Source organism: Oncorhynchus kisutch, linkage group LG12 (assembly GCF_002021735.2).
Source record: "Oncorhynchus kisutch isolate 150728-3 linkage group LG12, Okis_V2, whole genome shotgun sequence".
Lineage (NCBI taxonomy): Eukaryota > Metazoa > Chordata > Actinopteri > Salmoniformes > Salmonidae > Oncorhynchus > Oncorhynchus kisutch.
The window spans coordinates 46,364,606-46,378,631 of NC_034185.2; the positions used below are offsets into that span (position 1 = coordinate 46,364,606).

General features: G+C 43.2%; 1 protein-coding gene across 1 annotated transcript in view; it reads right to left on the reverse strand.

Annotated features, from left to right (window-relative positions):
• The window catches only part of LOC109901063 (catenin alpha-2-like), a 651,970-nt gene that overhangs the window by 486,823 nt on the left and 151,121 nt on the right, over positions 1–14,026 (reverse strand). The window contains exons 5-6 of the mRNA XM_020497062.2: positions 11,867–11,986; positions 9,674–9,940 (exon numbers count right to left, since the gene is read on the reverse strand). Coding sequence (XP_020352651.2) covers positions 9,674–9,940; positions 11,867–11,986 — 387 coding nt within the window. The remainder of the gene's footprint in view (positions 1–9,673; positions 9,941–11,866; positions 11,987–14,026) is intronic.

Genomic DNA, 14,026 nt, shown 5'->3' on the forward strand with positions numbered 1-14,026 from the left:
ATCGTCCTACAGGAGTGTACGTGTTTGTGTGTGTGTGTGTTTCTTCGTGTATGTGTGTCCAGCCGTTGCATTGCCTAACATATACTGTCTCCGTCCACAGGCTGGGGCTGTGTGGTATAGTGTAGCAGGAATCAATCATGAACGAGCCACTTCAGGGGAGCACACACACTGACTGGCAGAGGGCAATTTGTCTCATTTAACTGTTGCCTACCTACTGGAATCAAGTTAGCTTTTCTCTTTTTGCTTTCTGAAAGCCAAACTGTTTTACATAAAAAGCAAAGTAGATCGAATTACCATAACATGTACCTTTGCAGAGAAGGTAACATTGGCACAGTAGAGGGAGCGGTTGGAATTCACTGAACAAGAGCCCCTTGCCAATGCCACCATTGCATTCTTATCGAGTTCTTTGGAGGTTATAGCCAGAAAGCACATTTTATGGTTCACTTTGGAGACACATTTTTGTGCCATGCTCTCTCCCCTGTCAGATGGTTATCTAGCACACATCCAAGATAATTAACTGAGTTTACTTATTTTATTATTTCACCTTTATTTAACCAGGTAGGCCAGTTGAGAACAAGTTGTCATTTACAACTGCGACCTGGCCAAGATAAAGCAAAGCAGTGCGGCAAAAACAACAACAGAGAGTTACACATAAACAAACATACAGTCAATAACACAATGGAACATCTGTATACAATGAGTGCAAATGAAGAGAGGAGTTAAGGCAATAAATAGGCCATAGTGGCGAAGTAATTACAATTGAGCAATTAACACTGGGGTGATAGATGTGCAGATGATGATGTGCAAGTAGAAATACTGGTGTGCAAAAAAGAAGAAAAAAAATATGGGGATGAGGTACAGTTGAAGTCTGAATTTTACATACACCTCAGCCAAATACATTTAAACAATTCATGACATTTAATCCGAGTAAAAATGCCCTTTCTTAGGTCAGATAGGATCACCACATTTTTTTAAGAATGTGAAATGCCAGAATAATAGAATGATTTATTTCAGCTTTTATTTCTTTCATCACATTCCCAGTGGGTCAGAAGTTTACATACACCCAATTAGTATCTGCCTTTAAATTGTTTAACTTGGGTCAAACATTTCAGGTAGCCTTCGACAAGCTTCCCACAATAAGTTGGGTGAATTTCGGCCCATTCCTCCTGACAGAGCTGGTGTAACTGAGTCAGGTTTGTTGGCCTCCTTGCTCACACAAGCTTTTTCAGTTCTGCCCACACATTTTCTATAGGACTGAGGTCAGGGCTTTGTGATGGCCACTCCAATACTTTGACTTTGTTGTCCTTAAGCCATTTTGCCACAACTTTGGAAGTATGCTTGGGGTCATTGTCCATTTAGAAGACCCATTTGTGACCAAGCTTTACCTTCCTGACTGATGTCTTGAGATGTTGCTTCAATATATCCACAAAATATTCCAGCCTCATGATGCCATCTATTTTGTGAAGTGCACCAGGCTCTCCTGCAGGAAAGCACCCCCACAACATGATGCTGCCACCCCCGTGCTTCACGGTTGGGACTGTGTTCTTCGGCTTGCAAGCCTCCCCCTTTTTCCTCCAAACATAACGATGGTCATTATGGCCAAACAGTTCTATTTTTGTTTCATCAGACCAGAGGACATTTCTCCAAAAAGTATGATCTTTGTCCGTATGTGCAGTTGCAAGCCGTAGTCTCTTTTTTTTATGGCGGTTTTGGAGCAGTGACTTCTTCCTTGCTGAATGGCCAGAACGTGTCTCCATCCTGAGCGGTATGACGGTTGCGTGGTCCCATGGTGTTTATACTTGCGTACTATTATTTGTACAGATGAACCTGGTCCCTTCAGGCGTTTGGAAATTGCTCCCAAGGATGAACCAGACTTGTGGAGGTCTACATTTTTTCTTTTGATTTTCCCATGATGTCAAGCAAAGAGGCACTCAGTTTGAAGGTAGGCCTTGAAATACATCCACAGGTACACCTCCAATTGACTCAAATTATGTAAATTAGCCTATCAAAAGCTTCGAAAGCCTGACATTATTTTCTGGAAATTTACAAGCTGTTTAAAGGCACATTCAACTTAGTGCATGTAAACTTCTGACCCACTGGAATTATGATACAGAGAATGAATTATAATTTAAATAATCTGTCTGTAAACAATTGCTGGAAAAATTATTTGTGTCATGCAGGAAGTAGGTGTCCTAACCGACTTTCCAAAACTATAGTTGTCCACATATTCTAAGTCAGAACCGCCCAGAGTAGTGATGCTATGCGGGCCGCGGGTGTGGGCAGCGATCGGTTGAAGAGCATGCATTTAGTTTTACTAGCGTTTAAGAGCAGTTGGAGGCCACGGGAGGAGTGTTGTATGGCTTTGAAGCTCGTTTGGAGGTTTGTTAACACAGTGTACAAAGAAAGGCCAGATGTATACAGAATGGTGGCGTCTGCGTTGAGGTGGATCAAAAAATCCCCAGCAGCAAGATCGACATCACTGATACATACAAAAGTCGGCCCGAGAATTGAACCCTGTGGCACCCCCATAGAGACTGCCAGAGGTCCGGACAACAGGCCCTCCGATTTGACACACTGAACTCTATCTGAGAAGTAGTTAGTGAACCAGGCGAGGCAGTCATTAGAGAAACCAAGGCTGCTGAGTCTGCCGATAAGAATGTGGTGATTGACAGAGTCGAAAGCCTTGGCCAGGTCGATGAAGATGGCTGCATAGTACTGTTTTTTATCGATGGTGGTTATGATATCGTTTAGGGCCTTGAGCGTGGCTGAGGTGCACCTGTAACCAGCTCGGAAACCGGATTGCATATAGCGGAGAAGGTACGTTGGGATTTGGTGATCTGTTTGTTCACTTGGCTTTCGAAGACTTTAGAAAGGCAGGGCAGGATAGAGATAGGTCTGTAACAGTTTGGGTCTAGAGTGTCTCCCCCTTTGAAGAGGGGGGATGAACGAGGCCGCTTTCCAATCTTTAGGAATCTCAGACTATACAAAAGCGAGGTTGAACAGACTAGTAATAAGGGGTTGCGACAATGGCGGCGGATAATTTTAGGAAGAGATGGTCCAGATTGTCTAGCCCAGCTGATTTGTAGGGATTTGTCTGGAGTTGGGTTTAGGAGAAGTGGGGGGGGGGGGGGGCTTGGGCCAGTTGCTGCAGGGGTGTAGAGCTGTTGGCCGGGATTGGGGTAGCCATGTGGAACGCGTGGCTCTACGGCTGTTGGCCAGCCGTAGAGGAATGCTCATGGAATTCTCGATTATCATGGATTTATCGGTGGTGACAGTGTTTCCTAGCCTCGGTGCAGTGGGCAGCTGAGAGGAGGTGGTCTTATTCTCCATAGACTTTAGTGTCCCAAAACTTTTTGGGAGTTAGTGCTGCAGGATGCAACGTATTTTGCTGTTATGTCACCCACTACCACCTTAACATTTGGCGATTTCCTCAGTTTCCCTTTGGACCCGAACAATATGGAATCTGTTTTTCCAAGATGAAGTGACAGCTTGTTGTCATATAGGTATTTGCTGACATTCAGAAGCTCAGCTTTCTCAACCACTTTTATGTCTTTGTGGGAAACCAACAGTGCAGAACCATCTATATAGAGGAAAAAGTTACATGTACAGGCAGATTTCAGATCATTTATATACACGGAAAGAAAAGTGAACCCAGCACACTCCCTTGGGGTACCCCGCAGTTCAAGATTTATTGGTTTAGACAAGGTCCCATATACATCCACCATCCGTTCTCTTCCTTGCAGATAAGAGCTAACCCATTTTACGGCTAAGTCGTTAAAGCCCATTGCTATTAGTTTGATTAACAGAATCTCATGATTCATTGTATCAAACACCTTTTGGAGATCTAACAAAAGCATAACACAAAATGTCCCTCCACCTACTTCCTTCCTGATGTCGTCAGTTAGATATAGTAGGCAAGTGTGGGTGGAATGGGATTTCCTAAAGCCAGATTGGAGCTCATATACTGTGGTGGGTTATGTAGGGAAATATAATCTGCTTGAACATAATCATCACCTTCGATAAAACACACAGGATTGAGACAGGCCGATAGTTTCCATGATCTAACTTATTATAATTTTGTTGTTGAGGAATGACCCTTGAGTTTTAGTTCACTGGGAAAACACCCTAGTTCAACAGACAGATTCACAACGTGAGTTACACAGGGGGTGATAATTACCACAGCTTCCTTTAGGAATCTGGGAGAAATGTTGTCAAGGCCAGTTCATTTGGAATGGTCAAGTTCTTTCAGCCTCTTTAGCACAGTTGACTCAGACTTTACTTTTTTTTTAACCTTTATTTAACTAGGCAAGTCAGTTAAGAACAAATCCTCATTTTCAATGACAGCCTAGGAACAGTGGGTTAACTGTTCAAGGGCAACAGATTTGTACCTTGTCAGCTCGGGGGTTTGAACTTGCAACCTACCGGTTATTAGTCCAACGCTCTAACCACTAGTCTACCCTGTCGCCCTGACTTGAATCCCCTGCTGCGAGCAACACTGCTGGACATGACTTTCCCCATAACAATCTGACTGACAAGGTAACTCTAACTAATGTATTAGCTATAGTCGTAAAATAGCTATTCAGACTGTCTGCAGCAACCACAGTCTTGCCTGATGTGACCTTTCCTCCAAAGTCCAAGCTAAGACGTTGAGCTTGAATCTGTTACCGTAACCAAACAGCTTCACACGCCATTCTCAAATATGTTGACATTAAAATAATCTTTCTTGACCTTCTCTATCATCCTGTTAACCTAATTTCTTAATGTTTATAAATAATACAATCTGCCCTGGATTTCATGAACTCTACAAAGCGTTCATATCTAAGCTTAAATGCCTTTAAAATGTTATCGTTTATCCATGGTTCTGTTCTTTGCTTAGTTCTAACATTTTTTTCTGGAGCATGCTTGTCTACAGCATCTAAAAACAATCATTTAAAATTGCTGCGGGCATTTTTCACCTCATTGCATTTTAATAAGGCAGACCAGTCCAATTTACTCAAACAATGAACAAAAATATCTTCACTATAGCTCTTCATAGACCTCATTTTTATTTGAGTTATGCCAATTAAAAACAGTTTTATGAACCTTCCTTGTACAGAAAATGATGCAAGGCTCGCTGAGCCCATAGTTTACAACCCCACTGTTTGATATCTTTGATCTATCCGACACAAAGTCAATGATGGTTTGGGTAGAAGGACCAGACCCTGGTGGGCTGATTAATCAGCTGGTGTAAAGAAAACAGATTACATCAATTCTTAAGAGCTTTAAAACGTAGCATTTTCCTTTTTGAGCATGTCTGTATTACAATTAAAATCACCATTAACAATAACTTTTGATTTACCAAAATCTGTACAGTTGGAACAAGTCTCCTCCAACAATTCATAAACTTTATGCTGTTCTGGTGGTCTGTAACAGGTTCCGACTATAATGGGTTTGCAATTTGGTAATATCATGTCCAACCACACAGCTTAAATCTGATCTATAGTTAATTAAGTCAGGGCTTAAATCTGATCTATAGTTGAACCCAATATCTGATCTTACATAAATACAAACTCCCCCGCCTTCGCGATTGCAGTCTCTTCTAATTCCTACATCAATTACAACGTCAATGTGTTTTTTAATCAAACCGTCTAGCCATGTTTCAAAGCCCTCCCACCTTACAGTTACCGGAGTGTAGGCGAACTTCCTCGATCTTAGGAAGAAGGCTTCTAACGTCGAGATGAAGGATGGGTCGCCCTCACGTGGGAAACACCTTCTCTAGAGTCAAGTACTCCTCATCTGTTGAAACTGTCAGCTAAAATTGTTCACTTGAGATGAGTGTTGACTCTCTGCAGTCCAATCGCTGCACTGAAGCTCCATCCAGGATTCGCCCTGCCATCTGACCTAGGGGTTGCCTTTCAGGTCCACTGCCCCTATCCCCGTTTCGTTCCACATCCATTCGGCACACCAGACTGTCTCGTCCGGGGCCTCACTTGGCATCCTTGCCTGGTCCCCACGTCGCGCTCGGACAGCAGATGGAAGCAGGAGGATTAGGTTGGTTGTCAGGATCAAGGTCTGTAAATTCCCTGTTTATTATGCATACCTGAAAGAGAGGGCTCCTACCCTTCTGTCTTTCTCCATTGTAGCATGCCACTGCTCCAATGGATTCCTGACTAGAAAATGGGCCGGGGAACTGATGAACATGTCCAGACAGTAACAGGCATAGAGTAATTAAGAGGTTTTGTAACGGTCGTCGTCGTCTGATGAGGAAGAATCGGACCAAAGCGTAGCGTGGTAAGTGTTCATGACTTTTATTAAACTGAACACTAGAACAAAATAACAAAGTGAATAAAACGAAACCGAAACAGTCCTGTCAGGTGCAGAACACTAAACAGAAAACAACTACCAACAAAACATAGGTGGGGAAAAGCTACCTAAGTATGGTTCCCAATCAGCGACAACGATAGTCAGCTGTCCCTGATTGAGAACCATACCCGGCCAAAACAAAGAAATACAAAACATAGAATGTCCACCCCAAATCACACACTGACCAAACCAAAATAGAGACATAAAAGCTCTCTAAGGTCAGGGCGTGACAGGTTTCCACCATCGATTTGGCATTTACCTCCGACCTTAATCACCCTTTTGGAGGGACTGTGCCAGCTGGGATATTTACGAACGTGTTAAATAGGGTGTATTTCCCGTGGACAAAATGCTTTGTGCCAATCTGGTCTTTGAGCCTGATCTTCTGTTTAAAACCGCATACCTTGTTGAAAGGACATCAACATGATGTACAAAAAGGGCCAGTATCAATAAATGTTATATATAAAATCGTAAATGAAAAACTTCCAACACGCCAAACTTTACAGCTGTCATCTTGGATGTTGATCATGTTTATCCAGACTTATAGATCTGTTTGTTCTGTATAGCCAATGACCACACGAGTTGTCTGTACAACACAATAACAGATCTGGGACCAGGCTATATATTCACCACCATTTGAAAAATGTTTAACACATTCAATGTGATGTTTAGGCTTTGCATTTGATATATCTAAGCAAGTGTTAGCCTCACCTACATTGCAGGTGTTGAGTGACAGTTGTAGAGACAAGCTTGCAATTTTCAACTTCGCCACATGGGGTCACTATAATACAAATGAAATTCAGCTACCGGTCTACCTGTGGTCTATTTACAGCACATCATGCCCTGTAAAGGTGTCTGCATCACAGGAGGTTGGTGGCACCTTAATTGGGGAGGACGGGCTTATGGTAATGGCTGGAACAGAATATGTGGAATATGTGGACTGGTATCAAATACAACCAACACATGGTTTCCATTTGCTCTGTTCCAGACATTATTAGGAGCTGTCCTCCCCTCAGCAGCCTCCTGTGATCTGCATTCTAGGTTCCCTTGAAAAACGTGCATGAAAACGAGTCGTCTCTCGCTGAATGACAGCAAAGACTTGAAGAATCCCTACTGTTGACCAATCACCGACGTAGAGGCGTAGACTTAGCTATCAAACTTCGGCTTACATCTGAGACAAATGAAGTCACAGACAGCCATAAAATAAACAAATAATGATAAATGGCGTCATAATATATGCCCAAACTGTTCCGAACTGTTTAGGGTGGAAAGCATGCGGACACTTTAAGAGGACCACAAACTACATGGTATGCTAGCCAAGCCAAAGGATAACACACGAGTGATGTGTTTTTGTTGCACTACAGCCTACTAAAAGTCCCATGCACAACCACTTTACACTTCAGGCATAATACCCTCATGACATGGAATACTATCAGATTAACCAAAAATGCATTTAATAGCTGCTAATGTATTCAAAGCCACGCTTCTAACTACAATGACAATAATACATGCCCAATCAATCAAACCAAAAGGTTGCTGGTTTGAGTTGAATATCTAATGAAGAATGTTGAATTGCATTTTAATTTAATCATAAGAACGGTTAACTTTCAGTCCATGTATAGTCAGTATGACGACAGACAGCCAGTCGCTCTGATCAGCACTCCTAGTCTGAGATGGGCACTGCTCTGAATTCAATCCACTGTGATCAGTCGAATGTGTATTTACAGTCGTCGGCCACTAGGTGGGAGCATTTAGTCATATTTCTCTAAGCAGCAGAAACCATTCTGGTATTTGCCACCGTTTGACGCCACTTCTTTGTACATGTTTGCAATAATATTTAGGAATATCCTTGTAATTGATGTATTCCTCCAGTGCTGCCAGTGTGTGTACTGAAAGGGAAGTTAAATGAAATATTACATACAGAGATGAATGAAAACATGTGTACTGAAAGGGAGGTTAAATGAAAGATTACATACAAAGATGAATGAAAACATGTGTACTTAAAGGGAAGTTAAATGAAAGATTACATACAGAGAAGAATGAAAACATGTGTACTTAAAGGGAAGTTAAATGAAATATTACATACAGAGATGAATGAAAACATGTGTACTGAAAGGGAAGTTAAATGAAAGATTACATACAAAGATGAATGAAAACAGCAGGGTTTCACGGCACCCTATTCCCTATATGGTGCTCGTAGGGCTCTGGTAAAAAGTAGTACACTAGATAGGACAATACACAATAATGTACACGGACTTATCTGCTGAGGTGCCATTTGTTCAGCTTGTAAATGACCTGCCTCAGAGTAATCTTTGATCAAATAGCGACGTTTAAAAATGCTCAGCCCGTACGCAGGTGAATTAAGTCATCTGTCGAAGTTACTGTAAATCATATCATCACAGAGGAAATAACAGGACGATATGCAATACCTACGTGATGGTATTGCAGGCTGTGTTGGGGAATCAAAAGACTGAAGAGATGAATTTGGGAAAGTCAGTCCCACACACCTGAGGTGGGAAACGGAAGTGTGTTTGTGTGTCTTGTCTGGCTGTGTGTCTGGCTGTGTGTCTGGCTGTGTGTCTGTGTGTGTGTGTGTGTGTGTGTGTGTGTGTGTGTGTGTGTGTGTGTGTGTGTGTGTGTGTGTGTGTGTGTGTGTGTGTGTGCGTGCGTTAGTGTGTGTGTGCCTCTGTGACTCTCTCTCCCTTTGCAAATGTTAGTTGAATAATTCATGGTCTGATATAATTGTTGGCTGCGGTTGCAGATAGACCTTTATCACGTCGTACGTCATGAAAAGGGTGTCAAAGCAATCTATTATGAAAGCAGAGGCAACAGAGACAACCCAAGCAGTTTGTTGAAAAAGAAGGCAAAAGTCTCTCTGAATCCAGATCGTTCAAGGCTTTGGGGGAGTGTGAGAGTATATCAGTGGATGGATTCAGTGGTAATGCTAGTCAGCTGCATTCACTGTTCTGTCTCTCTGTGCAAGTCCATGGGTGTACAGTACCGTAGAGTAGATCAAGTGTAAAGTACTCTGGACAACTGTCAAACACTCAAACGTGTCTCCCCCAAAAAGCATCAATACAATACAAGAATCCGTTTCAAAGACGCTTGGCCAGAACGGTTTCACTTTTGGAGAACACATGGATACAAGGCTAATACTTGTGATGTAGCCACAGAGCACAGAGAGAGGAAGGGAAGGAAACGGAAACCACTGCCTGGGACCCACCTGGGCACGGCCTTAGAAATAGACCACAGCCAGACTCACAGCCTTGCCGACACCGTAGAACTCCACACAACACTTCCGACTGAGGAGAGGCAAATCGGTTACGGTACTCACGTCAAACTCGTTGAGGGCCGCGGCCAGCTCGCCGATGCCAGCGTGGCCGTGCTTCTCGTCGCCGGGCGAGGTGGCCTGGGCGGCGCTGCTGATGCCCCCGATGGCCTCCTGCACCTGCTTGAAGACGTAGTCGCGGTTGGCGCGCGTTGCCGCCACGTCCGGGTGGCGCAGGAAGGCCTGCGAGGCAGTGTAGAGCATGGTGGCGTTCTTCTTCAGGGCGCCGCGTGCCGCTGCCATTTCGTCCCGGCATTGGGGGTCTTTCAGCTCCTGAAAATGAGACGGGTGGGTTAGGAAATGTTGTAGACTGTTTAGGAAATACTGTATAATGTTTAGGACATGTGTACTGTTTAGGAAATGTTATATATTGTCTAGAAAATGTTATGGTTAGGAAATGTTACACTGAGTAAACAAAACATTAAGGACACCTGTTCTTTCCATGACATAGACTGCACCGGTTTGCATCAAGAACTGCAGCGCTGCTGGGTTTTTCACGATCAACTGTTCCCTGTGTGTATCGAGAATGGTACACTACTGAAAGGACATCCAGCCAACTTGACACAACTGTATGAAGCATTGGAGTCAACATGGGCCAGCATCCCTGTGGAACGCTTTAGACACCTTGTAGAGTCCATGCCCTGACGAATTGAGGCTGTTCTGAGGGCAAAATTGGGCGGTGCAACTCAATATTAGGACGGTTAGGACGGTGTGTGTCTATTAGGAAGTTGTATATTGGTTAGGGAAGGTTGTAAACTGTTTAGGAAACGTTATATACTGTAGGAAATGCTGTATACTTGTTAGGAATTGTTATATTGGTTAGGAAAATGTGATATACTGGTTAAGAAATGTTATATTGCTTAGGAAATGCTGTACTTGTTAGGACATGCTACATATAAACATAGTAAACCTGCAGAATTTGACATACACACAAAACGTATTTGACTTTTGTTTTGAAGCAGTATTGGAATTGATTAGAAAAGTGTGAGGTACTGTCACTTTGTTTGAAATCACTCTCAAGATAATATCCAAACGAAGGCTGAATATTTAATGAAACACACTCAAATGAATCGTCACATACCATTATTGTGGGCCTAAGATGTGTGTTGATTTGAACGTTCAACCTTGAGGGCTTTAAATTGCATGGGCTTCATTCAATATGTCTACGCGTATTCTATTCACACACCATAAAGCCTTGATAGACAGACCTTCTTGATGTAAAGACGTACATTTTATGTGAAGCCAGTCCCCTCGAAGAGTGCAACTTGCGTGACCCAACAGTTCCGACTGAGAGTGTAACACATGACTTATTACGGATTTCCTGTCAAAACTCTACGTATGCATTATTAAGAGGTCTCCTTCTAAGAAAGGTAAAAAAGCATTCCCTGAAAGACGTGCCACTTCCCAAAAGTACCCAAACTTAGTGGAGGTTTAAAGAAGGCACTAAAAGACATTAACAATTTCCCCTGAATTCCGAAATTATTTTTCCATGGCGATGTTTTAAGAGGCATTTCTAGGTACGCTGAGATGTGAGTCAGCCAACCGAGAGATGGCAGCTCAACTTGTCCCGCACGTGTCCCAAATGGCACCCTGTTCCCAATCTAGTGCACTCCTTTTGGCCAGAAGTCTGTGGGCCCTGCCCAAAAGCAGTGTCCCCATGTGAGACGCACGCTCAGTCATTCCTCGGTCAGAAACGGTGTGCTACGGCACAGTCACAAATCCACGGCTACAGCTCAGCTTTTAAACGTGCTTTTGGAGAAGGCGATCAGTTATGACCGAGAGCATAGCTTGGTGCTGGGAGCAGAGTCGTTTCCCTCTCCCTAGGCTGGCTATAGAGACAGTGGTGTGATGTAGTGCCATGACAGAGACTGTCTCAGCTTGCTTTGTGCACGAGTGCGTGTGTGTGATGTACTGCTATGATAGAGAATCAGAGTCCTCGCTGTGTCTTGGTAAGAGCCGACGGGCTCTCCGTCTATCTATCTGTTTTTTAAATGTGTCGGCCCGGGCTACTGGTTTCATTCTACAGTTCCCCAGGCTGGATCTGATCGTCTCGAGGTTTAACACATCACTGACGGTTAGAGGGGATAATGGTGCTGGAGGTACAGTTGTGTGTGTGTGTGTGCGTGAGCAGTCTTCCCGTTTCTCTGTAACACAAGCTCATTTGACTATGACCTGTCAGTGTGAGTGTGTCTGTGTTACCTGCTGTCTGCGGGCAGCCACATAGTTGAGCTTCACCATCTCCTTGCCGAACTCCTTGAAGCGGTTGGCCAGGTCCTGCTCGTTGGTGGCATTTTTCACTGCCTCCAAGGCCTCCTCCACCTGTCGCACACACACACACACGCACGCACGCGCACACACACACACACACACACACACACACACACACACACACACACACACACACACACACACACACACACACACACACACACACACACACACACACACACACACACACACACACACACACACACACACAGAGAGATATTTAACATTTGTAAAAGGTTTATGGACATAGCTAACCTCTGAACCTTGAGGCTTTCTATTAAGTATTTTCATTAAGAGACAAGAGATTTTTAAATCTCAAATACACTACAGGTTTTAAATGTCTTGCATTGCAGGAAAGTTCTCCTGCATCAGGGTGATCCTACACCTTTATAAAAAATAATAAGACCCTTTGCTTGGCGGGACCAAAATGAAGGTAAGATTTTTTTAGTGTGGCCATTAACTTGTGTGAGTTTTTTTTAATGGTCCCCTTTTAGCAATCCTCATCCCTGTATGTGCTGGTCCATCATTATTCTCAACTACTTTCTGTAGCCATTATGAAAGTGCAGACAGAGGCTGTAATGGAAAGAGAGAGTGAGAGAGAGTGAGAGAGAGAGAGAGAGAGAGTGAGAGAGAGTGAGAGAGAGTGAGAGAGAGAAAAGGAGAAAGATAAGAGAGAGAGAGAGTGAGAGAGAGAGAGAGTGAGAGACAGAGAAAAGGAGAAAGACAAGAGAGAGAGTGAGAGAGAGAGAGAGAGAGAGAAAAGGAGAAAGATAAGAGAGAAAGAGAAAGAAAGAAGAAAGAGGGAGAGAGAGAGAAAAGGAGAAAGATAAGAGAGAGAGAGAGAGAGAGAGCGAGAGAGAGAGAGAGAGAGAAAAGGAGAAAGATGAGAGAGGGAGAGAAAAGGAGAAAGATGAGAGAGAGAGAGAGAGAGAGAGAGAGAGAGAGAGAGAGAGAGAGAGAGAGAGAGAGAGAGAGAGAGAGAGAAAAGGAGAAAGATAAGAGAGAGAGAAAGAAAGAAAGAAAGAAAGAAAGAAAGAAGAAAGAGAGAGGGAGAGAGACAGAAAAGGAGAAAGATAAGAGAGAGATAGAAAGAAAGAAGAAATAGAGAGGGAGAGACAGAGAAAAGGAGAAAGACAAGAGAGAGAGAGAAAGAAAGAAAGAAGAAAGAGAGAGGGAGAGAGAGAAAAGGAGAAAGATAAGAGAGAGAGAGAGAGAGAAAGAAAGAAGAAAGAGAGAGAGAGAGAGAGAGAGAGAGAGAGAGAGAGAGAGAGAGAGAGAGAGAGAGAAAGAAAGAAGAAAGAGAGAGGGAGAGAGAGAGAAAATGAGAAAGATAAGAGAGAGAGAGAGAGAGAGAAAGAAAGAAGAAAGAGAGAGGGAGAGAGAGAGAAAAGGAGAAAGATAAGAGAGAGAGAGAGAGAGAGAGAGAGAGAGAGAGAGAGAGAGAGAGAGAATGAGAAAGATGAGAGAGAGAGAGAAAGAAAGAAGAAAGAGAGAGGGAGAGAGAGAGAAAAGGAGAAAGATAAGAGAGAGAGGGAGAGAGAGAGAAAAGGAGAAAGATAAGAGAGAGAGAGAGAGAAAAGGAGAGAGAGAGAAAGAAAGAAGAAAGAGAGAGGGGAGAGAGAGAGAGAGAGAGAGAGAGAGGAGAGAGAGAGAGAAAATGAGAAAGATGAGAGAGAAGAGAAGAAAGAAAAAAGAGAGAGGGAGAGAGAGAGAAAAGGAGAAAGATAGAGAGAGAGGGAGAGAGAGAGAAAAGGAGAAAGATAAGAGAGAGAGAGAGAGAGAAAAGGAGAAAGATAAGAGAGAGAGAGAGAGAGAGAGAGAGAGAGAGAGAAGAGAAAAGAGAGAGAGAGAAAAGGAGAAAGATAAGAGAGAGAGAAAGAAAGAAGAAAGAGAGAGGGAGAGACAGAGAAAAGGAGAAAGACAAGAGAGAGAGAGAAAGAAAGAAGAAAGAGAGAGGGAGAGAGAGAAAAGGAAAAGATGAGAGAGGAGAGAGAGAGAGAGAGAGAGAGAGAGAGAGAGAGGAGAGAGAGAAAAGGAGAAAGATAAGAAGAGAGAGAAAGAAAGAGAAAGAGAGAGGGAGAGACAGAGAAA